The 27411-nt window shown below is 48.0% G+C and overlaps 1 protein-coding gene across 6 annotated transcripts in view; it reads right to left on the bottom strand.

Moving 5' to 3' along the window:
* Nucleotides 1-27411, bottom strand: part of LOC137650113 (regulator of microtubule dynamics protein 1-like) — a 314670-nt gene that overhangs the window by 261188 nt on the left and 26071 nt on the right. For all 6 annotated transcript variants that reach the window (XR_011045912.1, XR_011045913.1, XR_011045914.1 and 3 more), the window contains exon 2: nucleotides 20464-20537. Coding sequence is in view for 2 of the 6 variants with exons in the window: in XM_068383241.1 (XP_068239342.1) it covers nucleotides 20464-20505 (42 nt within the window). In the remaining 4 variants the exon portion in view is untranslated. The remainder of the gene's footprint in view (nucleotides 1-20463; nucleotides 20538-27411) is intronic.

The raw sequence follows: 27411 nt of genomic DNA, 5'->3' as shown, positions 1-27411 counted from the left end.
GGGGGAACTGCAGAGGAACCGATTTGGAGAGGTTCCTCGGTTCAGACCATGGGCGTAGTCTCATTTTTAAGACAGAGGGGATCTTCGAGATCTTGTCTCTTAAAGGTATTGTAGCTCTCTTTCTCCAAACTCGATTGATGTTTTTGAGTTTGGCTTTTAATAGGAGATCGGTTACTGAGGCAAATTGGAGAAGGCCGAGGATTCTTTCTAAAGCTCTTCTGGACACTTGTTTGTGTTTGAGAAAGTTCCTGATCTTGGAAGCTATCTCCCTTACCTTCTTGGGAGGAAGGGAGAGCCTGTGCTTTGAAAGGTCCCACCGGATGCCTAACCATTCGAAGTGGCTTGATGGTTGTAGGCGAGACTTTTGGAGATTGACTTGGAATCCCAGTTTGGCGAGAAATTGAATTACCTTCGTCGTAGCTCTGTTGCATTCCTGGTTCGACCGAGCCCAAATGAGCCAATCGTCCAGATAGGCGATGATCTGTATCCCTTGGTTTCTGAGTTGTTCGAGCACTGTCTCTCCCAGTTTCGTGAATATACTGGGAGCATTGCTGAGACCGAAGGGCATGACTTTGAACGCAAAGGCTTTCTTGCCTAGACGGAAGCCTAGGTAAGGAGAGAAGTTTCGAGCTACTGGCACATGATAATAGGCGTCGGTAAGATCGATAGAGGTGGTGACGGCCCCACGGGGAAATAAGGTCCGTACCTGAGAGATAGTCAGCATACGGAACTTGTCGCAGAGAATGTAAGAGTTTAGTTTTGACAAGTCCAGAACTACTCTCAACGCCGACGAGTCTTTCTTTGGAACTGTAAACAGGCAGCCTTGGAATTTCAGTGATCGAACCCGTTTGATCGCTTTCTTCTTGAGTAACTCTGTGGTGTACTCTTTCAGGATGGGAGTGGGTCTCTGGAAGAAGGTCACTGGTGGAGGTGGAGATCCCTGTGACCATTTCCAACCCAAGCCTTTGGATATTATGATGTGAGCCCATGGACTGAAGGTCCAATGGTCTCGAAAGTGATAAAGTCTCCCCCCTACCGGGAACACATCATTGCGAGGGAGTGAATCTAGGTCCCTTCCCTCCACGAGCACCCCTTGCTTTAGGTCCGCCTCGCTTGCGGAACTGTCCTCTACCTCTGTAGCTTCCTCTCTGGTGTCCACGAAAAGAACCGGAGGATTCGTAGCTAGGGTTGTATGCAGGAGAGGACATCCAAGTGGGGTTGGGCTGTGTACCTGGGGGAGCAGTGAGGTAGACTAACTGTTGAGGGGGAGCCGGTTGCTGAGAAATCAAAGCAGAGGAAGACTGTGTTGACGTGTGAGGAACTGACGATTGGTGGTAGTGACCCCGGTTCGTCTTGTAAGGAATAAATCTGCTTTTTCTTGAAGAACGTTTGTTTGTGGGATTTGATCTTCCTTTTGGTCGAGAGGCCCCACCTTACTTGCAAATTTTGGTTTGCCCTCGCTGCGTCCTGAAGAGCTTTATCAACTTCGTTCTGAGGGAATAGGTTCTTACCCCAGCAGGAGGACGCTATCAGCCTGTTCGGTTCATGTCTGATAGAAGCCTCAGACAGAACGAATTTCCTGCAGCTAACCCGAGCCGACCAGAAGTCGTGGAGGTCCACTTGGTAGGACAGAAGCAGGTTCTTTGTGAAAACCCTGAACAAGGTTTCTGTCGGGTAAACAGAGGCTAGGGACTCTATGGAGGTGATGGAGTGGAGGGACCTAGCCAACCTATTACGTGCCTCGAACTCGGTCTTGAGAAGACTCTCTAGTAATCTGGGGAGCTTCTCAGAAAAAAAGAGTAGAGGCGCAGTCTGGGTCTAGCTTCCCCACCGTGAAGGTAGAAGACGCGTCGTCCCAGGTGGCAGAGGTACTCGGAATGAGCAATGAAGTGGGGTCCGTCTCTTTGAGAGCCAGCATGGTAGAGTATTCCTTGACGGCCTGTATTGTCAGCTCTGTGACTTTATCTATGAGTGGTAAAGTAATGGACGATGCCGTCGTAAAAATAGTGTAGGCACCTTTATGTGGGGTGAGCTTGGAGTTATTACACCCCCACTCTGATAGAGTTCTGGCCCAGACAGCTTGGGCCTGCTCTTTTGGAAATATCACCGTTTCCTTCGGTACCTTGTCCATTCTAACCAAGGCATGCTCCTTTAGGCGGGCGAAGCCATTGAATGGGAATTCTAGCCCCGGGGGGTAGAATTCTAGGTCCTCTAGAGGGCGGGTGCCTATGCCCTCTAGAGTTAGGGAACCATCTAAGTACGGAGCATGCAAGGCAAACCTCCAAGGGTTGTTTTTATCGAAGGGAGGTAACTTCGATGCGTCTGGGGCTGAAGGCGGAGGAATCTGAGTTCCGGAGCGGATCAGATTAGACACCATATCTTTTAGCTCTGTCATAGCCCCAGAATGTTGCTGAATTTGCTCCTTGACTTTATCCCTGATCAGGTCGACGGGGAAGGAGGGTACCTGAGAGCCACACGCCGACGAAGCCTTGGACTTGGCGGACTTCGACATCTTAGAAGTCACGGTTTTATGGGAAGCAATAGGAACATCAGGAGCAGTTGAGGGTCCGGGGACCGGTGACGTCGATACTGGCAAAGCTGAAGACTTATAGGTACGTAGTGGCTTCACCTTGGGTCGTACGGGGACGGAGGGATCCCGAGGAGAAGCCGTAGGCTTATCAAAGCCGAGAAAGGAAGAGGTAGAAGAAGGAGTAGAAGATAAAAAGGTTTCCACCAACTCGACACCACTTACCTGCTCGTCCATGGGCTCGATGTCTAGATCCAGATCTGCCACGTCCACCGGTAAAAGTGGGTCATCTTCCGTGGAAATGGTCGCACTGACCTCTTCAATTAAAGGGGCAGCCACTTCCGGAGTGACTGCTGCAGTTGTAGAGCCTGGGAAGAGACGGGAGGCCATGCCTCCATCGAGGAGATAGGGTGGGCCAGACGGAGCATTCCTGCCGAAGCCTGACACCCAAGGACGAAGAGCAGCCCTTGCTAACCGAAGAGATTCACCATCGGCCTGAAAGAGTTGAGGGGATTAGTGATGAAGGAGAAGGATCGTTCTCCAAAATACACCATGTATATATAATTAAGGAACAAATTAAATCATCTCCAAAAGATAAAAAAGGAACAAAACGAAAACCAACTTACGTCATCGTTCAAGAGTATGGAGGACAACTCGTAACAGTGTGTGCACGATTCCGGGAACCAGACCATATACGGGGCTTGTCCCGGCTCCCGAATAAAGGAGATAGCGCAATGCGCATGCGATCGACAGAGGTCATGTCCAACGGGATCGTTGAAAGAGGCGGGGCAGCCCTGGGCAGCACAGCGGACCTTCTGTAAAAGAAAGGAGACATAAGTCTGGATGTTCCTTGAGACTCTGGTAAGGGATTAAGATCTACTAACAGAGCCTAGATAGAAGGAAGTATGTGTGCATAGGGTAGTTCAGTGACTGAGAGCCGGAGCTCCATATTAAATATTCTAAATATAAAATGTTTTCTGCAGCGGAGTGAGCCGGAGCAATCGAAATGGGTCCGTATCGCTATAAATATTAAAATAAGAATAAATAAACTAATGTAATCTGCAGAACCTCCGACAGGGTCGGGGATCCAGTGACAGGCCCGTAATAAATAAATTATAAAACACAAGCAGTAGCTAAAGGCTAAGGCTAACATTATTGCTAAGCGTATTGGTGATCTCCGGTGAAGCCGGAGGTCCGGTGAAAGGTCCTAAATAATCAAGTTGTGATTAATAATGAATATTTTGTGTGGATATGACCGTGGCCGGGGACTGGGTGCAAGGGACCACCGGGGGGATGAGGCCCTTCCAGAGGGTTGCACTCTAAACAATATATAACTATAGTTCCAAGCTCATTGAGTATCCCTCATGGCGGAGTAGAACTCCAGGCGGAGTGGATGAATGTTCAGATCCTACTCCCAAGCCGTAACGGGGAGAGGACGGAACTACTAGGGGAACAGGGGGTATCTTAAGGATGGCCCAAAACAATGACTCACATAGGAACAGGACCTATTAATAACGCTAGCTATATTAATAGTAACCACAAAATAAAATAAATCGTAAGATATCATATACCCGTAGAGGGAGAGGGGGGAGGGAGAACCCATGATCGTATAAAACGAAAAACGGGAAATCCACCTCTCATACTCGAGGTTAAGAAAGAAAACGAGAGAAAGGGTAACTCGTGACTGGCGACAGAAAACGAGAACTCCATGCTCTCACTCCCGTGGTTACACTATAAAGAACGTAATTAAGCACACTATAATATGATATAAGTATAACAATAAAATTGTAACGTCAAATACAAGACTACGAACGAGGAATAACGTCTGCTACAACAAAATTTAAAAGGATATAGTTCACTGACGAACGCCTCTCAGGGCGGGTACTAAACTATAATAAAGCCAGAACGCTATTCTTGTTCGAGACTGGACTTGCTAGCAAAAAGTACTATATGAAATAATAATAATAATAATAATAATAATGGTTCAAAAAGGCGTAAGGCCAGTGACTTAACCAAGAACCTAACTGACAGAGTACCAAATGGGCAAGACTAACATGCATTCCCAGCGAGACAAATCAAAACAACAATGGCTTCCGACACCGCGGAAGGCCAAGCCGGTCGAAATAAAAACTACACTATACTGGGAAGAGGACAACTGCCCGGTACTACAAAAAGCTGTCAAAACAAACTATGGTACTTAACATTGGAATGGGTGAAGTTGGAGCTTCGGTCATGACGAAATTAATCCACGAAACGTGAAAACACCGTGAGCACAAAAATCTAAGATCACGCTAGCAAGTCCAAAGCAGAAGGATGTTGTTCAGATGGCGCTCGCGTCGGGGCGTCGGTGGCGTGGTTCTGGTAGCGTAGCTGGTGCCTCTATATCAGCCCATCCCTTTGACGAAGGAATTAGCTAAATGGAAGACAGCCTGTGAATAGTGGCTTTCACGCGCCCCTGCTTTATACACGACACCCACAAGGTGCTCACGCGAGGGTAGTAACCTCTGCATTCCATGCTTTTATCTTTCTCTAGTATATTTGGAAGGTTTATATCAGAAAAGTGTATATGAAGGACCCTTTTCACCGGCCGCCACAGGTCGACCCAGAAATATATATATATATATATATATATATATATATATATATATATATATATATATATATATATATATATATATATATATATATATATATATATATATACTGTATATACATACATATATATACTGTATACTGTATACATACATACATATATATATATATATATATATATATATATATATATATATATATACACAGTAGGGTCCCGAATTATACGTGTTCGAATTATACGATTCCCCTTTTATGCGATCGCTATTTTTCAAAAATAAATTTCCTGTATCTGCGAAGCTGTTCAAAGTCTGCTAGTCAAGGACTACAAAACGTATCAAATATATTTTCTTTTTAAGTCTATTGGTAGTCCTAAATACGGTGATTTATAATAAATGTTACAAAACAATATTAACATTACATCTTATTAACATAATTTCATAATAAAAAGCCTATTTAAGGATAAAATTCCACATCAACAATGAAATCAACTGTTAACTGTGCGAGTCCAGCTGACAAAATGTAAACAGAATTGTGGTTACGTTCTCAGCAATCTTTATCTTTCTCCAACCTTACGATAATTGTAATGGTAGTGTTAATGATGGTATATTAAAGCATTATTTTTGTTTAGTACAGTATATACAAAAGCTTTATTTTTCCCTTCGGGCGTTCAAGGTTTTCACGAGTAGACTGGGTTAGTTTATCGGCAGTGAATAGCCTAAACTTCAGTAACAAGTCGGCAATATTTAGTCATATTTTAAACAGTATACATTTGATTTGCAAAGATTGGTTTTGTAGAGTAGACGGTAAAATAAAAATCTCTCTTTCTCTCTCTCTCTAGAGAGAGAGAGAGAGAGAGAGAGAGATTTGATGCCAGAAATCCTCTCTCTCTCTCTCTCTCTCTCTCTCTCTCTCTCTCTCTCTCTCTCTCTCTCTCTCTCTCTCTCTCTCCGTAAAAAATGAAACCTTAGTTCACATATGGCAACTTGAGTCTAAGAATGAAATTAACATGGATACAGTATTGTTAGTTGTGGCGATAAATTCCTCGCTTCAGGAGGTTTGTTAAACAAAAGCACGGCATTCGATTACAACAGCTGATTCTCTCTCTCTCTCTCTCTCTCTCTCTCTCTCTCTCTCTCTCTCTCTCTCTCTCTCTCTCTCTCTCTCTCTCTCATGTTATACAATACTTATAAATAGATGAAGAAACCAAAATCGGTTTTCTTAAAGTGTCAATTAATACAAAACGAAAAAATTATACCGTGTGTACATCCATTTCAATCATATCTTAAAATACGGTATCCGATTTCGTCAGCAAACCACTATTTTTTAGGAAACCATTCTATTCCAGAAAATTTTTACTCTTTAAATAGTCAATTGCGTTATAACAAAACAAGTACTTATGTTTTTAAATTTCGGGTGTGTTTTAAAAATCGAGTATTGCTGACTTCTTTTTGTTTTACTTTTGGCTGTGATCACATCAGCTGATGTCTAGCTTCCGCTCTCACGAATATGCGCGTACGAATACGTTAACAAAGAATTATTTACACCATTTCTTAATTTATTCAAACCATCAACACATTTAATATTACATGAGCACCAATGTGTTATAACCTATCATATTTATTGTTTAGTACATTTAAAACCATCTCTCTCTCTCTCCCTCTCTCTCTCTCTCTCTCTCTCTGTTACATCGAACGTAATAGCGGTAACCTAATTGTTTGATGACTTTAAAAATAGGCCTAGTACTTTCTTCTTCTTTTACCTTTTTTGCATATGGTTCCATAATTGAGGTGGGTACTAGTTGACTTATAACTGAAGTTAGGAAAAGTATTTTGGATATGGAAAGGACAATTATCTTTCGTAACAGTTTAGAATTATCGTAAATTATCATTCTGTCATTAGCGGCAGTTTGCTATTCTGGATTAAACGCATAAGGAAAAAAAAATATTCCAGCTTTGCTACAAATTTAGGAATTTATATGGATACGATAAGTAAAATATTTGTAATAACAATGTTTACTAAATGTTTGTAATATCATTAGTTATCACTTTGACCATGTGTGTTTATTGCGTTCGTTTGTTTATTGTGATCGAAGATGGAGCGTAAACAAATAGAAGGTTTCCGTTTCAGGCGGCGTCATAAAGAAAAACATATAAATGGAATTCATTTCATTTATTTGGAAGTTCTAAGAAAAATTAAGTAGAACATTGGTAATAACAAAATCAACATATAATCTATACTTGGTAAAATTGCTGTCGATTCAAAAACTAACCTATACACAGATGTATAAATGCGTCTGTTTCTTCGTTGTGATCAGAGATAAACGTAAACAAAACATTGGTTGTCGTTTTCTATTGTGCTTTTTAGCGTGTTTAGGAAACGCATGATATAAAATCGCCTTTATTTTGAAAATTCTGGATTTTCAATCATACAACAAAAGCTAGTCTATAGAGTGATGGTTTTGCTATTCACCAGTTGTCTTAAACAATAGATATGACAAACAATAAAATTTGTCTGTATTTTGGGTCGTGTTATAACGGGAAACATATGGTGTTTACACCTATCCTGGTTGTAATTTTAACCATTTTCCAAGTTATTAGAACTTTAAAGTATATCAAATGTTTGATTTATTTACAAGAACAATTTGATATTATAAAGAAATACAGTATAGTACAAAGAAAGTATTGGAAATGGGTAGTAAACACATTTGAATAGGCAAATTGCTGGTTGCCATGGCCGCAATGGAATTATTTCTGTTAGTTGTGTGTTTCGAAATATGCGATTTTCCATTTATACGAGGTCATTCATCGACCAAATTCTCGCATAATTTGGGACTCTACTTTATATATATACAGTGAAACCTCTACATCCGAACGTATCTACATCCGAATTTTCCAACATCCGAAGTAAAATTCGAGCAAATTTTTGACTCTACACCCGAATTTTATTTCGACACACGAAGTAGCAATTTTCGTCGTACCGGTTGTATCCGAATTTTTCGACACGCGAAGTACAATTCGAACACGTTCCGACTCTACACCCGAATGTTTTTTTTGACACCCGAAGTAAACAATACTCGTACGCGTAGTCGGTGCTCATGGCGCCTGAAGTGTTTTTTATTTCCGCCGATAGAAGGCAGCACATCGACCTCGGAGGGACGCTCAATTAGCGCGGCTTGGGTCAGTCCTCTGTTCTCGTCGGCTTCTTGCGGTTGTGCTCTGTGCGTTCTGATATTAACTGTGATTTAATCGTGATTTTTTACGTGCATCCATTAACGATAATTTACGTAAATCATGGGTCCAAAAAGGCTTAGTTTCGCCAGTGGTAGTGGTAGTGGTGAGAAAAGGAAGAAGGAAATGCTTTCTATAGAAATTAAGCAGGAAATTATTGAAAAACATGAGCGTGGCGTCCGCGTGAGTGAACTTGCTAAACAGTATGGCCGTAATATGTCGACGATCTCGACAATCCTTAAACAGAAGGAAGCTATTAAAGCAGTGAAACCTTCTAAGGGGATCACCATTATTTCCAAACGCCGTACCCCTATCATAGAAGAGATGGAACGACTTCTACTAGTGTGGATTAAGGATAGAGAGATCGTTGGCGACACCATCACCGAAACCGTTATCTGCAAGAAGGCGCACGCCATCTTTACGGACTTGAAGGAGGAGAGCTCTGGGGGTGATGCTGGGGAGAGTTCAACCGAGCCTTCCTCAGATGATTTCAAGGCATCTCGTGGCTGGTTCGAGAAATTTAAGAAACGGTCCGGGATTCATTCAGTTGTTCGCCACGGAGAGGCTGCTAGTGCGGACACAAAGGCTGCAGCTGACTTTGTTAAGAACTTCGAAAATATCATAAAGGAAGAAGGCTACGTAGAGCAGCAGGTGTTCAATTGTGATGAAACCGGGCTGTTTTGGAAGAAGATGCCGAGTCGAACCTACATCACTGCCGAAGAGAAGAAATTGCCTGGGCATAAGCCAATGAAGGATCGGTTGACTCTTGCTCTATGTGCCAACGCTAGCGGGGACTTTAAAGTCAAGCCCTTGCTTGTTTACCATTCGGAGAACCCTAGGGCCTTTAAAGCACACAACGTCGATAAAGATCAGCTTCATGTTTTCTGGCGATCCAACTCGAAGGCCTGGGTCACTAGGCAATTCTTTGTGCAATGGGTAAACCAAGTTTTCGGTCCTTCTGTGAAGAAGTATCTTCATGAGCAGAAATTGCCTTTAAAGTGCCTGCTATGCCTTGACAATGCACCCGCTCACCCCCCCCCCCCCCGGACTTGAAGATGATATCTTCGATGAATTCAAGTTCATAAAGGTGCTGTATCTTCCACCAAATACCACCTCTATCCTCCAGCCCATGGACCAGCAAGTCATCTCTAATTTTAAGAAGCTGTACACCAAGCACTTATTCAAGCAGTGCTTTAATGTCACGCAAAGCACCAACTTAATTTTGCGTGAATTTTGGAGGGGCCACTTCAACATCGTGCACTGCTTGAAGATCATAGATCAGGCTTGGGTGGGATTAACTCGACGGACCCTCAATTCTGCATGGAAGAAGCTGTGGCCTGATGCAGTTTCTCCCCGAGATTTCGAGGGTTTTGACTCCGAACCTGATCCCGTGGTCGGTGCAGCGGAAGCCGTAGAGGAAATCGTCTCCCTTGGCAAGTCCATGGGTCTGGAGGTCAACGCAGATGACGTTACGGAACTCGTCGCCGAACATCACGACGAACTGACGACGGATGAGCTCAAGGAACTCCATGCTATGTCGGAGCACATGAGTGATGGCGAGGAAGAGAGCGAGGAGGTAGAACATTTGTTAGGTTCAGCGCAAATGAAAGAGGTGTTAGGAAAATATCAAGACGTGGTCGACTTCATCGACAAATACCATCCAAAGAAATTGCAGGTTTGTCGTGTAGTTTCTCAATTCGATGATGTTTGCCTAACTCACTTTCGAAACATTCTGAAAAGCTGTACCAAGCAATTATCTATCGATGCTTTCTTTAAAAAAACTGCGAAGCGAACTCGCGATGAAGAGGATGTAAGTGAACCGAAGAAAACGGCAAAGAGTGAAGAGGAAGAAAGTGAAACACAGAAAACGGAAAAGAGTGAAGCAAAAGAAATTCAGTCAATTTTAAATGTAAGTGATAGTGATCAAAATTACATAATCATCAAAAAAAAAACAAGAAAATGTAAAAAAAAAATATAAAATATAAAAATAAAAAAAAAAAATAAGCTAAGTTATGTTAAAGTTCACTTAGTGTAAGTTAGAATAAGTTACGGTAGTGTTACGTTTATCGTAGTTAACCTCTCTACCTCCTCGCCGTCCGTCCGTCTCCTCTCTCCTCTCTGCGTAGCGAAGACGAACAGCACCTGCGCTGGAGTTTCTAAGGTAAAGTGACGCTAAAAACCCGTTTCTTATTTATCAATTTTTGCTAATTCTTCTTATTTACATGTCTATTCTTCTTATTTACATGTCTATTATCTAATTTAGTGTTCATTATTCTCATGGGAAAATTATGTGTAGTAGTTTATTAAGAAGTTATCATAGGTTTTTGGGCTCAACCACGGATTAATCCTATTTCAATGTATTCTTATGGGAAAATTCGTTTCGACATCCGAACAATTTCTACATCCGAAGTTGGTTCTGGAACGGATTAAATTCGTAAGTAGAGGTTCCACTGTATATATATGTATGTATGTATGTATGTATATATGTATATATGTATATATGTATGTATGTATATATGTATATATGTATGTATGTATGTATATATATATATATATATATATATATATATATATATATATATATATATATATATATATATATATATATATATATATATATATATATATATATATATATATATATATATATATATATATATATATATATATATATATATATATATATATATATATATATATATATATATATATATATATATATATATATATATATATATATATATATATATATATATATATATATATATATATATATATATATATGAAAAGTAAAGAATTGCCAGGGCCACTATATTCTGTTCATTTTCATCTGACCAAAATAAATAAACATTAAGATCCCTATTACTCAGTCATGGTAACTTGAAAGTCAATGATTCTTTGGTATGAAGTAAAAATATGGCTCTCCATTTACAATTATTTTCTTTTTTTAAGTGAATTCAATTTCATGCAACACTGATAGAGAAGTCGATATTTCTTAGTTCATATTTTTAGCCAGATGAACCTTTTCCTATCACCAATCTTAATAAAAGATGCGTGATACGGCAAAAGGATGAAATTTTTATGTAGTACATTACTTGGAAATTTTTCTTTGAACACTGATGAATTCTCTTTATTTCTCTTTCTCTCCTGCGAGCCGTCATCGGCTCGCAATCCGCGCAATGAAGACCACTGGTGTAAATCATTTCAACCTAAATTATGCCACAAGCCGCCAAGCCTGAAGAAAGAGTTGCACCATTAATTGGACTGTAAACTGTTGTCATTCTTTTACTTCCCAGGTCAAAGCATGAGGGAGGTTGGACAAAAGCTGGGGCTTTGAGGTGGGGCAACCTAGATCTGGGCTACCTAGATCGCAGCTGTCACATAAGAAGAGGATTACCACCTATCTCCTAGCGGAAGCACTTGACCCCTATAGAGACAGGTGCCATAAAAATTTACCCTTGTAAGGAGAGTGAGGAGAGTCGGGCACAGGAGACGGGAGCGTGCCCTCGTCGCCGCTAGGCAATCATTACGCCCAAACGACACAAAACTAGGTTGCGATCATAATAAAAACTCTTACCTTAGACTGGTAACGTGAGACAAGTATCATGGGTGTGTCCTTCCCTCTGGCTTGACTTGGGTAGAAATTTTAAGATAGTAATGTTTAGTTGATACGTCAGATTTGGGACTTAGGATAAATTGCTATTCTACTGATGGAAGAAGATTAATAGTAACTTGTGCTAAGTCGATTCTCCCCGTGTGTGTCTTCTATTTACAAGTTAATTACCATTGTATTGAACTGATCAAATCCTTTGAAAGTCAGTGAGAAACTTGTATTTCTTCTGTTATGTGATCCCAAAATTTAAAGTTCTATTTCACTTGCTTTGAAGAAGATTTATGCCATTTTTGTTGTGAAAATTATTCTAGACAATAAATCCTCTAACGATCTAAAAATCATCTAATTCACCGCCTCTCATCTTTATTACTTAATTACCCACACCCTTTGACATGAGCAACCCTAGGTTGCTGAAGCGTTGAAAGATGTTTCAATGTTGGCGAGCGTTGATGTGATGGTGAATGCTGATGCATTGGAGAACGTTTAAGGGTGAGAGAACGCCGACGCATCGGCAAACACTGACAAACTGGCAATCATTGGCGAGCTGGCGAGCGTTAACGAGTTGGTGAACGCTGACGAGCTGGCGATCGCTGACGAGCTGGTGAGTGTCGACACGTAGGAGAATGCTGATGTGTGAGCGAAGGTTGAAACTTTGGAGACTGATAGTGCAGCAACGATTGTTGACCTGTTGACGAGCGTTGACGCTTGGGCAAGCGCTGACGAGAATGCTTACTACAGGAACCTCAGTAGGCTCCTTACGCAATGCTGGGCTGTGGTCTGTAGGAATGCGGGCGCGCGAACGCCATTCTAACATTATGTGTTGCTTCGGGGGGTGCTAAAGCGTGGAAACCCAATGCGTTGGGGAACAACACATTGGTCAGTGATGGTCGGTAGGAGGACGATGGTCGGTAACCTCGGGATGAGTAGGCAATTGACGAGCAGGCGAATGATAAGGAGGCGACTGACGGGCAGGTGATTGAAGAGCTGGTGACCGGTGAGAAGTAGGACGACAGGATCCAGAAGAGCGAGCAGGAGACAGACAAATAGGAGGTCAGCGAGAAGGGAACTGGCAAGACAATGGTTGACGAGCAGTTGGCAGATGATCAAGAGACGCGATGTGGCCTTTAGAAGGGTGAACATCTTCCAAAGGGGATCGTGAGCGATCCTTGGGCAGGAATTTACAAACCGAAGTTAGGTGACGAGCAGCAGAGTGTGCAGGAGAAGGTCCGGAGGCAGGAGAAAGTCGGGAACCAGGTGAAGATGGATGAGAAGGCTCCTCCTCCGAGGAGGGCTGTGGGGACAAGGCCGATGAGCCAAAGAGGCCTCTCTTCACCCACGGTGAAGGAATATCTCTAAGGCGAAGAAGTGAACGGGAACAGCGGGGCCTACGACCACGAAGGTACCCCATGGGGGGGGGGACCAGCAAGTTGACTGTCAGCAGCAGGAGCAGTCCTCTAAAAAGGAGTCTATGAGTAAACTTCCTAGGGAGGGAGAAACAGAGTGGGGCACAGTCACAGGTGTGTGAGTGAGAGAGGTAGCTAGCTAAATCCGATGCCCACCCCTAACTCGCGGGATGGGTAGTTAACCCTCGCTAAATTTTAATGGCTCGTTCTTTCAGCTTTGCCAAAAGAATACTCCTATAAATAGCAAAAGTTTGTATTACACTTATGGAACAATCAAAAGTTTGTATTACAGTTACGGAAAAATTTATATTCTACTACTCTAAACTGAAAATATAATATATTACTATATAATGAACAAGGGGACTAAAATTCTACATAAACAGCACTTCCCACTGCTATATATAGTACTGCTTTAAATCTATATCAAAAGACATTAAACTTCAGTCTCTATCCATCATTAATAGGTTTATTCAGTAAAAGTTATAATACTACAGTATATTTTTAGTGCAAAATCAAAAATTTTAAGTAATTTTTATTTTTCCTATCATACTTACAGAGAACTACTTTCTTAGGAGTTACCTGTGATCTCCTCTCTACCGACCAGAGTTTTGTGTAGTATACCCTAAACCCGTTTTCTATGGAGGGCTAACTCGGGAGTAAGAGAACGTGCCCTGAGGGTAGCTTTTGCGCTAGGTCGAGGTCCGCTTGGGTCGTGAGCGCCAGTAAGTTCTTCGGATGTTGCACAATTCTCGCAAGGGCAGAGAGGCACTCGGGGAAGGTAGGGAGGGCCATTACCCGAAAGTAGTTCTCGGTAAGTATGTTAGGAAAAATAAAGATTACTTAAAATTTTTGATTTGTTCCAACACGAATACTTACCTCGAACTACTTTCTTAGGAGACTTACACTTTAGGAGGTGGGAGTGCCTTCCTGACCTTCAGACCCAGCAAGCGGAAGTCAAGAGGCCTAGGTATAAAACAAAACATACTAGGAAAACGGACGATAGGGTAACTACACAAAGAGCTCATGTTAGTGTCTAAGTACTCACCCTTTGAAAAACTTCTTCTGATGTTGAATCCAGTAACGTAGTTGCAGAGACGTGTTATCCAATGGTTACAAGAGGGTTATCTCCGATAAGGATAGGGAAAAAACGGGGATTAGGGTGAAAGGGAACGAACCTGTGTCTCCCGGTTTGCTATCCACGATTGAGCCTGGGGCTTTTACCGTTAAATCACTTGGAGCGCGGAGATGACTGTTCCAATGGAGAACCCGTCTAAGGACCTCCTTGAGTAGTCCTTGAGGTAATGGGCAGTAAAGGTTGACTGGTTAGACCAGGTACCTGCCCGAAGGATCTGACCCACTGCCATGTTTTTCTCAAAGGCTAAGGACGTGCTCAGACCCATGATGTCATGGGGTTTGGGGGTGCCTGGTAAGGCCAGTCCTTCTTCCCTGTAGGCCCTGGCAATAACTTGTCTCAACCAGAAGGAAATGGTATTCTTCGATACCTGTTTCTTAGTAACACCTGTGGAGACGAAAAGGCTCTTGATGCCTGGCCGGAGATGAGCAGTCCTTTCAAGGTATTTTCTAATGGCACAGACCGGGCATAATCTCAAATCCTCAGAATTCCCCGTCTTAGGGATAGCTGGCAGAGAGAAACCTTCGAATTTTGGGTCCCAGACAGCTGGGTTCTGGGTTTTCGCCACAAATGAAGGAACGAACTTGAAAGAGATCTCTTTCCACCCCTTCGAATGAGAGACGTCATAAGACAGCCCACGGATCTCCCCTACTCTTTTTGCGGAAGCCCAGGCTAGCAAAAAGACTGTCTTGAGAGTGAGATCCCTGTCTCCGATATCTTTCATTGGCTCGAAGGGGGGGCCACTTAACATCTTCAGGACCCTAGCTAAGTCCCACTGAGGCACCCTAACTGCTTGTGGGGGGCAGGACTGCTCAAAGCTCCTGACAAGCATCGAGATGTGTCTAGAGGAACCCAGGTCGATGCCCTTCAGAAGGAAGACTTGACCCAAGGCAGCTCGCACTCCTTTTATAGCTGGGATTGACATTCCTATCTCGTCCCTGAGATATACCAGAAAGTCTGCTATGTCTGGGACCGAGGCTTTGAGGGGTTTAATGCGCCTCGAAGCGAACCACTTCGTGAAAGAGGCCCACTTCGCTTGGTAGACCGCTGCCGACGACCTTCTCAGGTATAGCGACATCCTACTAGCCGTAGCTGCTGAATACCCTTCTTTCTTCAGGAGCCGCTCGATAGTCTCCAGGCGTGAAGGCGTAGAGACTGTGGGTTGTCGTGAAACCTGAGAAAGTGCGGCTGTCGTAAAAGATCTGACCTGTCGGGGAGTGGCCACGGAGGGTGACTCGCCAGGTCTTTTAGGTTTGCGAACCACTCTCTCTCCGGCCACCAGGGCGCTACCAAAGTCATCCTTAAGTTTCGGGCAGTCCTTACTCTGTTAAGTACTTGCCTTATCAACGTGAAGGGGGGAAAAGCGTACACGTCTAGGTTGTCCCACTTGTGCTGAAAGGCATCCTCCAAGGCTGCCCTTGGGTCTGGGACAGGAGAACAATACACGGGAAGTTGCGCGTTCAGTTTGGTTGCAAAGAGGTCCATCACCGGGGAACCCCAACGTTGGATGATGAGCTTGGCTACTTCTGGAAGGAGGGACCATTCTGTCCCTACTATTTGACCCATCCTGCTGAGACCGTCGGCTAGAACGTTCTTTTTCCCAGGGATGAACCTTGCCAATAACACAACCTGGTTCGTTTCTGCCCAATCTAGGATCTCTAGGGCGAGATCGCACAATTCCCTTGATTCCAAACCTCGTTTCTTTATGTACGCTACCACTGTGGCGTTGTCGCACATCAACGCCACAGTGTTTCCCCTTAGTAGATCGACGAAGTGCAGGCAAGCTTTCTGGACTGCCTTCAACTCTAGGACATTGATGTGTAGGTCCTTCTCCCCGTCCATCCAGGTTCCTCTCGCCGTCCCGTTGAGGAGATGGGCTCCCCATCCCTGGTTGGAGGCGTCTGTGAAAAGAAGTACAGTAACTCGGGAGGGTCGTTCGCGAAGGGCATCCCCTTGAGCGAGTTCGACCGGCAATGCCACCATTCCAGGGAGGGTATTGTGTTTGGTAGGACTGGGATTAGTTTCTGTTGCGAGTCCAGTTGGCACCAGAGGTTCTTCAGGTTCCATTGGACGGCTCTGAGTCTGAGTCTCCCCAGGGGAACCAGTTTTTCCAACAACACCAGATGCCCTATTAGTCTTTGCCAGTCCTTCGCCCTCCTGGGTTGCCCCGACATGAACGGACGAAGGATCTTCATCAGATTGCTTATTCTGTCCTCCGATGGAAATGCTTTTCCTAGAAGGGTATCCAGTGTCATCCCCAAATAGGTCATTCTGGTGGAGGGGGATAGGTTCAATTTTTCCGGGTTGATCATGATACCCAGACCCTTGCAAAACTGGAGAAGTTTCATCCCTTGCTCCTTCAAGACGTCCTTCGAGGAGGAAAAAAGCAACCAGTCGTCCAGGTACCGGATGAGGCGAATGCCTCGCTCGTGAGCCCACACTGAGACTGTCGTGAAGACTCTCGTGAATACCTGGGGAGCTGTTGACAATCCGAAGCAAAGGGTCTTGAATTGCAGGATCTGGGTACCCCATTTCACCCGGAGAAACTTTCGACTCGAGGGGTGGACCGGAATTTGGAAGTAAGCGTCCTTGAGGTCTATGGTCATCATGCAATCTTTCTCCCTCAAGGACAGCAGGACTGACTTCGGAGTGTCCATTTTGAACTCTGTCTTCTTTATGAACTTGTTGAGAGCCGACAGATCTATCACCGGCCTCCATCCCCCGGTCGCTTTTTCCACCAGGAACAGTCGACTGTAGAAACCTGGTCCTGGGTGTAGGATCTCCTCCATGGCGCCCTTCTCCAACATGGTGGACACCTCCTCTTGAAGGGCGGCCCTTTTCAACGGGTCCTTGGGTACCAACTACTCCGACCGGCTGGCCGGAATTAGAGGGGGAGGTTCTGTTAAGAACGGTAACCTGTAGCCCTCCTTCAGTACGGACACTGTCCAGGGCTCTGCTCCGTGAGCTTTCCATGCTTGCCAATATAGTCTGAGGCATCCCCCAACCTGAGGCTTGGGCAGGACTAGGGGGCCTCCCACTCTATCTCCTCCTGGAGGAGCGGCCTGAACGGCCTCTCCTGGAGGCAGAATAACCTGTCCTAAAGGAGGCTGAAGCTGCTGGGGCTCCTCTACGGGGGGGCTGAGGCGCTGAGGCCCAAGAGGAAGAAGGGGCTTCTCTCTTCGTCAGGCTAGGAGGGGCCTGAGGCGTCGCGGCACTGTCTGAGACTGACCTCTTGTAGGGAGGTCTCCTTACCGGCGTAGGCCTGGGCGCATTTACTTCCTTTCTCTTAGCCACCTTCTCCATGATCTCCTCCAAGTCCTTTAAGGGGAACAAGGAGTCACCCCACAAAGGAAGGCTCCTCATGGCCTTCGCGCCTCTGTCTGGGACCTTCCGGGACAGCTTCGCCAGGATGGTGTCCCTCTTGCGAAGCACCCAATTCGCTGACAGGGCGAGAGACTGGTAAGTGAGGAACTTAAGAGTCTTGCCCCCGGAGGTGATAAGCTCCCTCAGGAGGCTTTGCTGTTCTGGGTCTGTGGGGTCATAAGTAGCTTGCACACCTACTAATGTGGAAGCCCACCAGTCTAGCCAAGAGGAGACGTGCACTAGGTCCTTAGACATTTCCTCCATCATCGCAGCCTCTGATGGAGAAAAACAGACCGGGGCTGAAGAGGCTCTGTCCTCCGAGGCGCCCTGTCCCAGAATGTCGAGAGCAGGTTCCACTTTGCAGGCTCCCAGCCGTTGTCCTTCTGGCACATAGACCCTGCTCTGCGTTTTGAGCCCCTGGAGCAACTTCGAAGAGCTCTGCGTCTTGGGAGCTTCGGCATTACCTGCCACCACTCTATCAACGTGCTCTCGTCCCAGGACGAGATCTCGGGCCACAGGAAGTGCCAGGGAGGCTTTTGGTTGGACAGGAGCCTGCATCAACCGGATAAGGCTGGACCTCCAGTAGTCCTCATCGGTAGCAGCCGGTTCTTTGATCTTGTGATGTCTCCTGATCAGACTAATTACTTTTCTATAGGCCGAGTCCTCCGTCGGGGAACCTTCCCTACCGTCAGCCGAAGCCTCGACTTGGGCCCGGGGAGCCGGGTCACCGGGCACTCCCACCGGGCGCCTTGGTCCTGGCACAACAGGCACTCCCCTGCGGAGGTACTGGTCCTCCCCGGCGGAGACCTCCGCACCAGGGACGGGGGTTAGGACAGGCATCGCCGAACCGGCGAGGACTAGCGTCCAATCATGCTCTCTGGGGGACGAGGACGCGGATCCCGTGGGCTGACCCGACAGCGGGAACCGTTCCTTAAAGTCCGAAGGCCGCACCAGCTGGGCTGATTCGGCCAGGCTGCCCGTAAGGAAGTGCGGTTCCCCCCGCTGGGCGGGGTGAACCGGAGGCTTCGCGGTCTTACGCCCGCCTGCAGATGCCTTCTCGCGTTTCTCCCTGCGAGGGTCATAACAATGCCTGGAGGATGGTCTCCTTGGCGAGAAATCCCTGGACCGCCGGTCCGGGGAACACTGTATCTCCGACTTACGGGGTACGAAAACCCAATCACCATCGGGTGACCTACTCCTCCTGTGTTTCCTCCGTGGAGAGCGGGACCGCCTCCTGCTGTACCTGGAACGGGATCTTGAGCGGGAACGCCTGCTCCTGGACCGCTCTCTCCGACGCCGATGTTTCCTCCTGGCTTCCTCTCCCGAAGAGAATGACTCCCCACCATCCGAAGAGCCCGACGTCACCGTAACCACCGTACGGCGGGCAGAAGCGGGGGACTTCGCGACTCGTTGCGTACCCAAGGTAGAGGGTTGCAGGAAGGTTTCCGGAACTTCCGTGAGAGGGGTTGGGAACGAGGGTTGGCGCCCAACACTAGAGAACCAGGTATCCAGGCCCTCTTACATCCGCATAGGGGACCTACCTGGCGTTTTAAGAAGCTTCCATCCGAAGGTATCACTCACTGCGGAGCCTAACTTACCCTGGTTGTCGCCGCCTGCCAAAGAACCTGAAACACAGGCCCACGAAGAGGGCGAAGACACAGAAACAACATTGCTACACCATAAGGGGTCATCGGAGGAAACGTGCCCCCCAAGCACAAGAGCCGAGTCTCCAGAACTCCCTGACACAGCACTACCAGGCTCTTCACTAGCCCGAGAAGGTCCCGCAACTCCCACTTCACACTCACCAGACTCCTGGGGAAGAACGCCCGGCTCTTTCCCCACAACGGACTTACCTCGTCCCCTACGCTGGGTAGGGGAAGGAGAGACAGAAGCCCCGTCGGACCATTCACTGGGCGACGGTAGCGGCGAAGAAACACTAGATTTTCTGGGTGAACGTTTCGACGATTTCTCTTTCTTCGTGCCGTAACGCACCCACTGAATTTCACTCCAACCAACACACTCGAGGCATGTATCCGAAGGCGAACAAACTTTGCTCCTACAGGAAGAGCAAAGGGAGTGAGGATCCACTTCAGGTTTGGAGAGGAACGCTCCACACGATTTTCCGGCTCTAGGCCCAGGACAACGGCGGATCTGCTCCATAACGCACAAACACAAGACACAGGAACGCAGGGAATCAAAGGAATACACTTGGGAAGCACAAGGAAGGGTAGTGAACGCACAGGAACACAAGGGATAAGCACAAGTTACCACGCGGTAAACACGTGGGACACACGCGGCGGACACAAAGGGTCGAGAGAGACAAGAGCGACGTGGTGTCACGTCGCGACCAGAGAACTTACTGGCGCTCACGACCCAAGCGGACCTCGACCTAGCGCAAAAGCTACCCTCGGGGCACGTTCTCTTACTCCCGAGTTAGCCCTCCATAGAAAACGGGATTAGGGTATACTACACAAAACTCTGGTCGGTAGAGAGGAGATTACAGGTAACTCCGAAGAAAGTAGTTCGAGGTAAGTATTCGTGTTGGAACAAGTTAAATTTTGTAGGCACCACTTCCACAATTAAAAGAAAAGTACACCAAAACTCACCTTGGTATTAACATTTACGATAAATGATCTTCCTCCATTCATGATTGGTAGATTAAATGTTAGTGTTTTTTCATCTGGAAAAAAAATTTACAATTAAAAAAATATCAATTATGAAAAGTAAAATACAGTAACATGAACACAGAGCAATGTTGAGAGAGTGGAAATAATATGACAAATTCGTAGATAATTTGTATTTTTCCCAACCATACAAACCCTAGCTATTTAAATAGGGTATTACTTTCGGCGTAGTTGAAATGACGAGCCATTAGATTTTTAACGAGGGTTTACTACCCCCTCGCTAGTTAGCGAGGGGGTAGGGGAGCAGTACCTAGCTACCCCTTCCCCCTCACACACCGGTGAACTAGTTCACTTTGCTTAGAGGTAGGACCTATCCCGGGGGACAGGGCTGGCGGGCAAGTTTGATTAAATAGCTAAGGTTTGTATGGTTAGGAAAAATACAAATTATCTACGAATTTGTCATTTGTTCCGTAACCGAAATACAAACCACACTATTTAAATAGGGTGACTTAACCCTTAGGAAGGGTGGTAAGTCCCAGCCGTACTGGCTTTGGCTTTTTGCCCGGGGACTCTGTATCTGAGTAAGTAGAACTCAAGATAAGGAGTCCCTGCACCTCGCAAGTACCTTGCTCTGCAAGGATCGCAGCCTACGTAAGCTTGTGTGTGAAGGAATGAAGTGTGACTCGTCCTAAGAAGTTGACGTGAAGTCCTTTAGATGGAATTCTAGGTTAGGACATTCCCAATACCACCTCATAAGGGTATGGGGGATGCAACAGTATTACCTTAATACTAGGAACACAAGGAAGCATGGTTTACCTGCAGTGGTTTGAGGTCAGCTGTGCAGAGAACCCAGGATGCTGCTTTCCCCAAGAGAGGGGAGGATGAAGAAAAGAATAAGGGCCAGACATACCTTTTCATTCATGCAGACTAAAACCGTGTAACAATGCCCTCAACCTTCTGCTACTTGTCCATTAAGGAGCCTGAGGTTTAGACCAGCTGTTGTACAGCCACCACAGGGCCGATAGAGAATGTATCGAGCCTCCTGTGGGTCATGTCGTGCAGATAGTGGGCTGTGAAGGTCGTTTGACGCTTCCAAACCCCTGCTTGTAGAACCTGCGTCACTGAGTAGTTTCTCTTGAACGCCAGGGACGTAGCGATGCCCCTGACATCATGTGCTCTAGGGCGACGTGACGGAGGAGGGTCTGGATTCAGGGAATGGTGCATGACCCTGCGAATCCACGCTGAGATAGTATTCTTAGTGACCCTCCTCTTCGTCCTTCCTGTGCTCACAAACAATGCTTGCACTCGAGGACGAACTGCAGCTGTTCTTTTAAGATAGAGCCTCAGACTCCTTACTGGGCACAGTAGGAGATGGTCTGGGTCATCTGTTACAGAACGGAGACTCGAAATCCGGAAGGAGTCGAACCGGGAGTCCGGCACTCCTGGATTTTGAGTCTTAGCTACAAACTCAGGGACGAACCTGAACGTTACCTCCCCCCATCCCCTTGAATGGGCGATGTCATAACAGAGACCATGAAGTTCGCTGACTCGCTTGGCCGAGGCCAAAGCAAGTAGGAACACCGTCTTCCAAGTCAGGTGGCGATCAGAAGCCTGGCGTAATGGTTCGAACGGAGGTCTCTTAAGAGCCCTGAGGACTCGAACCACGTTCCATGGAGGAGGTCTCACTTCCGACTGAGGGCAGGTAAGTTCGTAACTTTGTATGAGTAGAGAAAATTCTAGCGAGGAGGAAATGTCCATTCCTTTTAGCCTGAAGGCAAGACTTGAGGCTGAGCGATAGCCTTTCACTGCCGAGACTGAAAGGCGCATTTCTTCCCGCAAATACACAAGAAACTCCGCTATTGCTGGAATAGTGGCATCGAGAGGAGAGATACCCCTTCTACGACACCAACCACAGAAGGCTCTCCACTTCACCTGGTAGACTCCTGCGGATGACTTTCGCAGGTGTCGAGACATCCTTTCCGCAACCTGTTGTGAAAAGCCTCTCTCTGTGAGGAGATGCTGGATAGTCTCCAGGCGTGAAGCCGTAGCGATGCTACGGCTTTGTGGAAGATGTTGGCGTGTGGTTGCTCGAGGAGGGAGTTCTCTCGGGAGTTCCGTCAGGAGCTGCAGAAGGTCCGGGAACCACTCTGCGTGATGCCGGAGCTATTAAGGTCATTGACAGGTTGACCGATATTCTGGTCTTGTTGAGCACCCTTCTCATCAGACAGAACGGTGGGAAGGCGTAAACGTCGATGTTGTCCCACCGTTGTTGGAAGGCATCATGCCAGAGTGCCTTGGGGTCCGGGACTGGGGAGCAGTACAGCGGGAGCTTGAAATTCAAGGCTGTCGCGAACAGATCCACCGTCGGGGAACCCCACAAAGTCAGGACTTTGTTGGCTACTAGAGGATCCAAAGACCACTCGGTACTCACTATCTGCGATGCTCTGCTCAGACTGTTGGCGAGCACATTCCTTTTGCCCGGAATGAAGCGAGCCCATAGTGGAATCGAGTGGACTTCGGTCCATCTCAGTATCTCTACTGCAAGATGGGATAGCTGTTGTGAAAAGGTACCTCCCTGCTTGTTGATGTAAGCCACTACCGTGGTGTTGTCGCTCATCACCACCACGGAGTGACCCGCCAGGTAATGTCGGAACTGTTGAAGAGCCAGATAGACGGCCTTCATCTCTAGCAGGTTTATGTGGAGGCACTTTTCTGATTCTGACCATAGGCCTGAGGTCCTGTGGTTCAGAACGTGGGCCCCCCACCCTTCTTTTGACGCGTCCGAGAACAGCATCAAATCGGGGGGGGGACGAGAAGAGCCCCTCCCTTTCGGAGGTTTTCGTCTGTCACCCACCATTGAAGGTCCGTCCGTTCCGCAGGACCCATAGGGACCAAAATGTCCGGGGTATCGTGACCTTGATTCCACAGAGACTTGAGCCGCCATTGCAGGGATCTCATCCTGAGGCGCCCATTTGGAACTAGACGGGCCAGAGAGGAAAGGTGACCGAGGAGACGTAACCACGATTGGGCTCGGAGTTCTTCTCGTCTGAGGAAAGGATCTGCGACCCTCCTCAGCCTTGCTATCCTGTCGTCTGATGGAAAGGCTTTGTGGAGATCGGTGTCCAAGATCATGCCTAGATATACCAGTCGTTGAGATGGAAGCAGAGAAGACTTCTCGAGATTTACCATGACCCCTAGATCTTGGCAAAGTCCCAGAAGCTTGTCTCGGTGTCGAAGAAGGGTCGACTCCGAGTCTGCCAGGATCAGCCAGTCGTCCAGATAACGGAGTAGACGAATGCCAATCCTGTGTGCCCACGAATAGATCAGGGTGAACACTCTGATGAAAACCTCAGGTACTGCGGAGAGACCGAAACACAGCACCTTGAACTGGTAGATCTTGTTGTCTAGGCTGAATCTCAAGTACTTCCTGGAAGACGGATGGATTGGGATCTGGAAGTACGTGTCCTTCAGATCCAGTGTACACATGAAGTCTTGTGGTCTCACTGCAAGTATGACCGTGTCTGCTGTCTCCATGCTGAACAGAGTTTGCTTGACAAACCTGTTCAGAGCTGAGAGGTCGATGACTGGTCTCCAGCCTCCAGACGCCTTCTTTACAAGAAAGAGTCGACTGAAGAAGCCTTGGGACCCGTCGACGACCTCTTGGAGAGCATCCTTCTTTAGCATGGTCTCGACTTCTGCCCATAGGGCTAGCCCCTTTGCCGATCCCATGGTATAGGAGCTCAACGACACTGGATTCGCTGTCAGGGGAGGAAGAGATGTTATGAACGGGACGCGATATCCTTGACTGATTACAGAAACCGTCCAGGAATCGGCCCCGAGTTGCTGCCACCTGATTGCGCAACTTTGTAGGCATCCCCCACTGGTAGGCATCCCCCACTGGTGGACATGCAGGGGGATTGCCAATCCTAGCGTTTGCGGCCTCGGCCGCTATCCCTAGGATTCTTGCCTCCCCTGGAAGACTTCTTGCCTCTCTTGTCTTTGACAGGAAAGGCCTGCTGTTTGGACATCGTTGTCTTCGCTGCCGCTGCCGATTTCGTCGTCTTGGACTAGCGAGGTTGTTGTTGAGATGCTGGAGGTTTGTAGGGCTTCGATGTGAGAGCCCTTTGGAGGAGAGAATCCTGATTGGATTTCCTCCACCTCTCAGCTGACTGTTCCACATCCTTGGGCTCAAACAGGCTCTTTCCCATATGGGAAGAGTATCTGAGCTTGCTGACTTCGACGGTTGAGACCTTCGAATGGAACCTCTCTACCACCGCATCACGTCGTTTCAAGATCGAATTGGCCCACAATTTTGAGACTTGGTGGGCCAGAAACACAATGGTGCGGGTGCCTTAGAGGAGGAAGGTCTCCAGGGCCTTCCTAGTGCTTTCCTTGGACAGATCCTCGGATCGCAAAAGGATGCCCACAGACCCCAACCAGACATCCAGCCACGAAGTAGCCTGCATGGCACACTTTGCGACCTTCTCCTGATTTAGAATTTCTGTCGCCGAGAAAGTCACTTGCCGCCTAGAGAGTCTATCAAGAGGAACTCCCTTGGTAAGCTCTTCCACAGAGTGGTGCAACGGAAGAGCTAAACAAGACTCCTCCATGATCTCAAAATACCTCCTCTGGTGGACACGAGGAGGCGGGAGGAGCTTGTTGCCAGCAGTGGAACGGCTGGAGGAGGCGAGCTTGGAGAGCTGGCCCTCAACCTTATCCCTGGCACTCTTAACCCCTTGGGACCAGGGCAGAGCCGCACTGGCCTTAATGGGTTTCTGAGTGCCAAAGACTCGGTCCAGGACCGTGTCCTTGCCCTCACGAGGAGGAATCTCAGGGTCCGGAAACTTGTTGAGATTCCTCATCAGAGTCAAGACCTGCCAGAAGGCATGCTCTGACTCTTGCTGCTCTCCCCCTGGAGAACAGGCAGTGAAGTCTCCCGTCCCCAAAGGCTCTTCTTGGGGGGACACGTGCACGTTCTCCGCGGGTTTCGTTGGCTCTGGTCGAATCTTGGAAGAAGACTTCGGGATGGTCTTTGAGTCCTTCGGTTCCCTCCTAGGAGGTATACAGGACTCCAGCAATGAAGTCTGAGGGCTCTTCTCCGCCCAAACACGGGACGATTCTCCTGCTCGAGGTGGGGTTGCTCCCATTGGTGCGGTGTGAGAAGGTCTCACCTCGGAAGACTCCTCTGAGGACGGAAAATCCTCGTCCACAGGGGATGGAGAAAACATCTGCGGGGGGGGGGGGGGGGGGGGGGGGAGGATCCTTCCTGACGGACTTCTTAGGAGCCAGCTTGACCTGAGGAGAAGTCACCACGACCTCTACTCCTCTCTTCCTCTTCCGTGGGGTCGGAGCTGCCCTTGTTTTGGGGCCCAAACCAGAGAAGGCAGGCTTAAGAGCCTGGACGACAGCTCTGATAAGGGACTCAAACTATGGCTGCTTACTGACAGACGCAGTGTCAGAGACTCCCTCTGGAGGGAAGGGACTCAGGCGATCCTTTGGAGTAGAGACTACAACATGGCCTGTCTGGAAAGAAAGGGAAGAAGATGGGTGCCTGGACCTATCTGAAGATCTCCCCTCCTCCTGCGAGTGCGCTAGTTTGCACTTGCGGGGGGGGGGGGTGAAGACGACCTAGCTGCTCTCGTTCCTGACGACTCGTTCGGTAGCTCGCGTTGCGAAACCCGGTGGGAATCGCGCTTGGACCCGCACTGGCGCTCGCGCGAGGGAATAATCCCAGGTTCGCGCGCGGGCAAACGCACGTGTGCATGCGTGCGGGCGCGCGGAGATGAAGGCGCGGGAGCGTGGGTGAGGGCGCGCGTGGGCACGTAGGCGCGTGTGGGCACGTGGGCGCGCGTGGGCGTGCGGGCGAGGGCTGGCGAGCAGGAGAATGATGGTGCGCAGGCGAGCGATGGCGCGCAGGCGAGCGATGGCGCGCAGGCGAGCGATGGCGCACAGGAGAGCGATGGCGCGCACGCGAGCGATGGTGCACAGGAGAGCGATGACGCGCAGGGCACGCAGGTGTGCGACTGGGCACAGGTGACGGTGCGCGTGGGCGCGTAGGTGATCGACGGCGAGCAGGCTTGTGGGCGTGAGTGCATGCTGGGGAGTGAAGGCGCGCAGGAGATGGTGTGCGTGTGCGCACAGGAGATCGATGGCGTGCAGGTGCGCGGTCTGGTGAAGACAGAGGGCGCGCAGAAGGACCAGCAAGCGTGGGAGCGCGAGGAGGAGACTGGGCGTGGGCGCACAGAAGGACCAGCAAGCGTGGGAGCGCGAGGAGGAGACTGGGCGTGGGCGCGCAGGATCTCGGAAGCCTCTGGAAGGGCGCACGGTAGGGACTGGAACCTGTGCGCGCGAAGGTGACTGTGCGCGATGGTGCACAGGCGAGGGCTGACGGGTGGGCGAGTTCCGAGGGCGCGCAGGAGATCGCTGGCGAGAAGGCGAGGGACGAGTCTTCTTCCCTGTGCTCAGAATCGGAGATCGAGGGCGCGCAGGCGAGCGATGGCGCGCACTGGCGAGCAGGTGAAGAGCGATGGCGCGCAGGTGAAGAGCGCTGGCGAGCTGGAGATTGTGGGCGAGCAGGAGATCGTGGGCGAGCGTGGTGCGTAACAGGATCAGGGCGTGCAGCTGTGCACTGGCGAGTAGGAGATCGCTGGCATACAGGAGATCGCTGGCGCGCAGGAGAGCGCTGGCGCACAGGTGAGCACTGACGAGCAGGAGATCGGTGAGAGCACTGGCGCGTCGACTCTGCAGCAGGAGCTCGCTGGCGCGTTGTCCCTGGCATAGGATGTCTCTGGGTCGTTGTCTCAGGAACATCAGGAACAGGCGAGCGCTTGCGCGCAATTACGCACAAGCGCACAGGAGAGCGTGGGCGCGCAGGGGAAACCTGGCACTTAGGGACTTGCCCACATTGTGAGCAAGCCCCTTTTGCCCCGA

Source organism: Palaemon carinicauda, chromosome 11 (genome assembly GCF_036898095.1).
Source record: "Palaemon carinicauda isolate YSFRI2023 chromosome 11, ASM3689809v2, whole genome shotgun sequence".
NCBI classification, from domain to species: Eukaryota; Metazoa; Arthropoda; class Malacostraca; order Decapoda; family Palaemonidae; genus Palaemon; species Palaemon carinicauda.
This window is presented reverse-complemented; position numbering and strand designations above follow the sequence as displayed.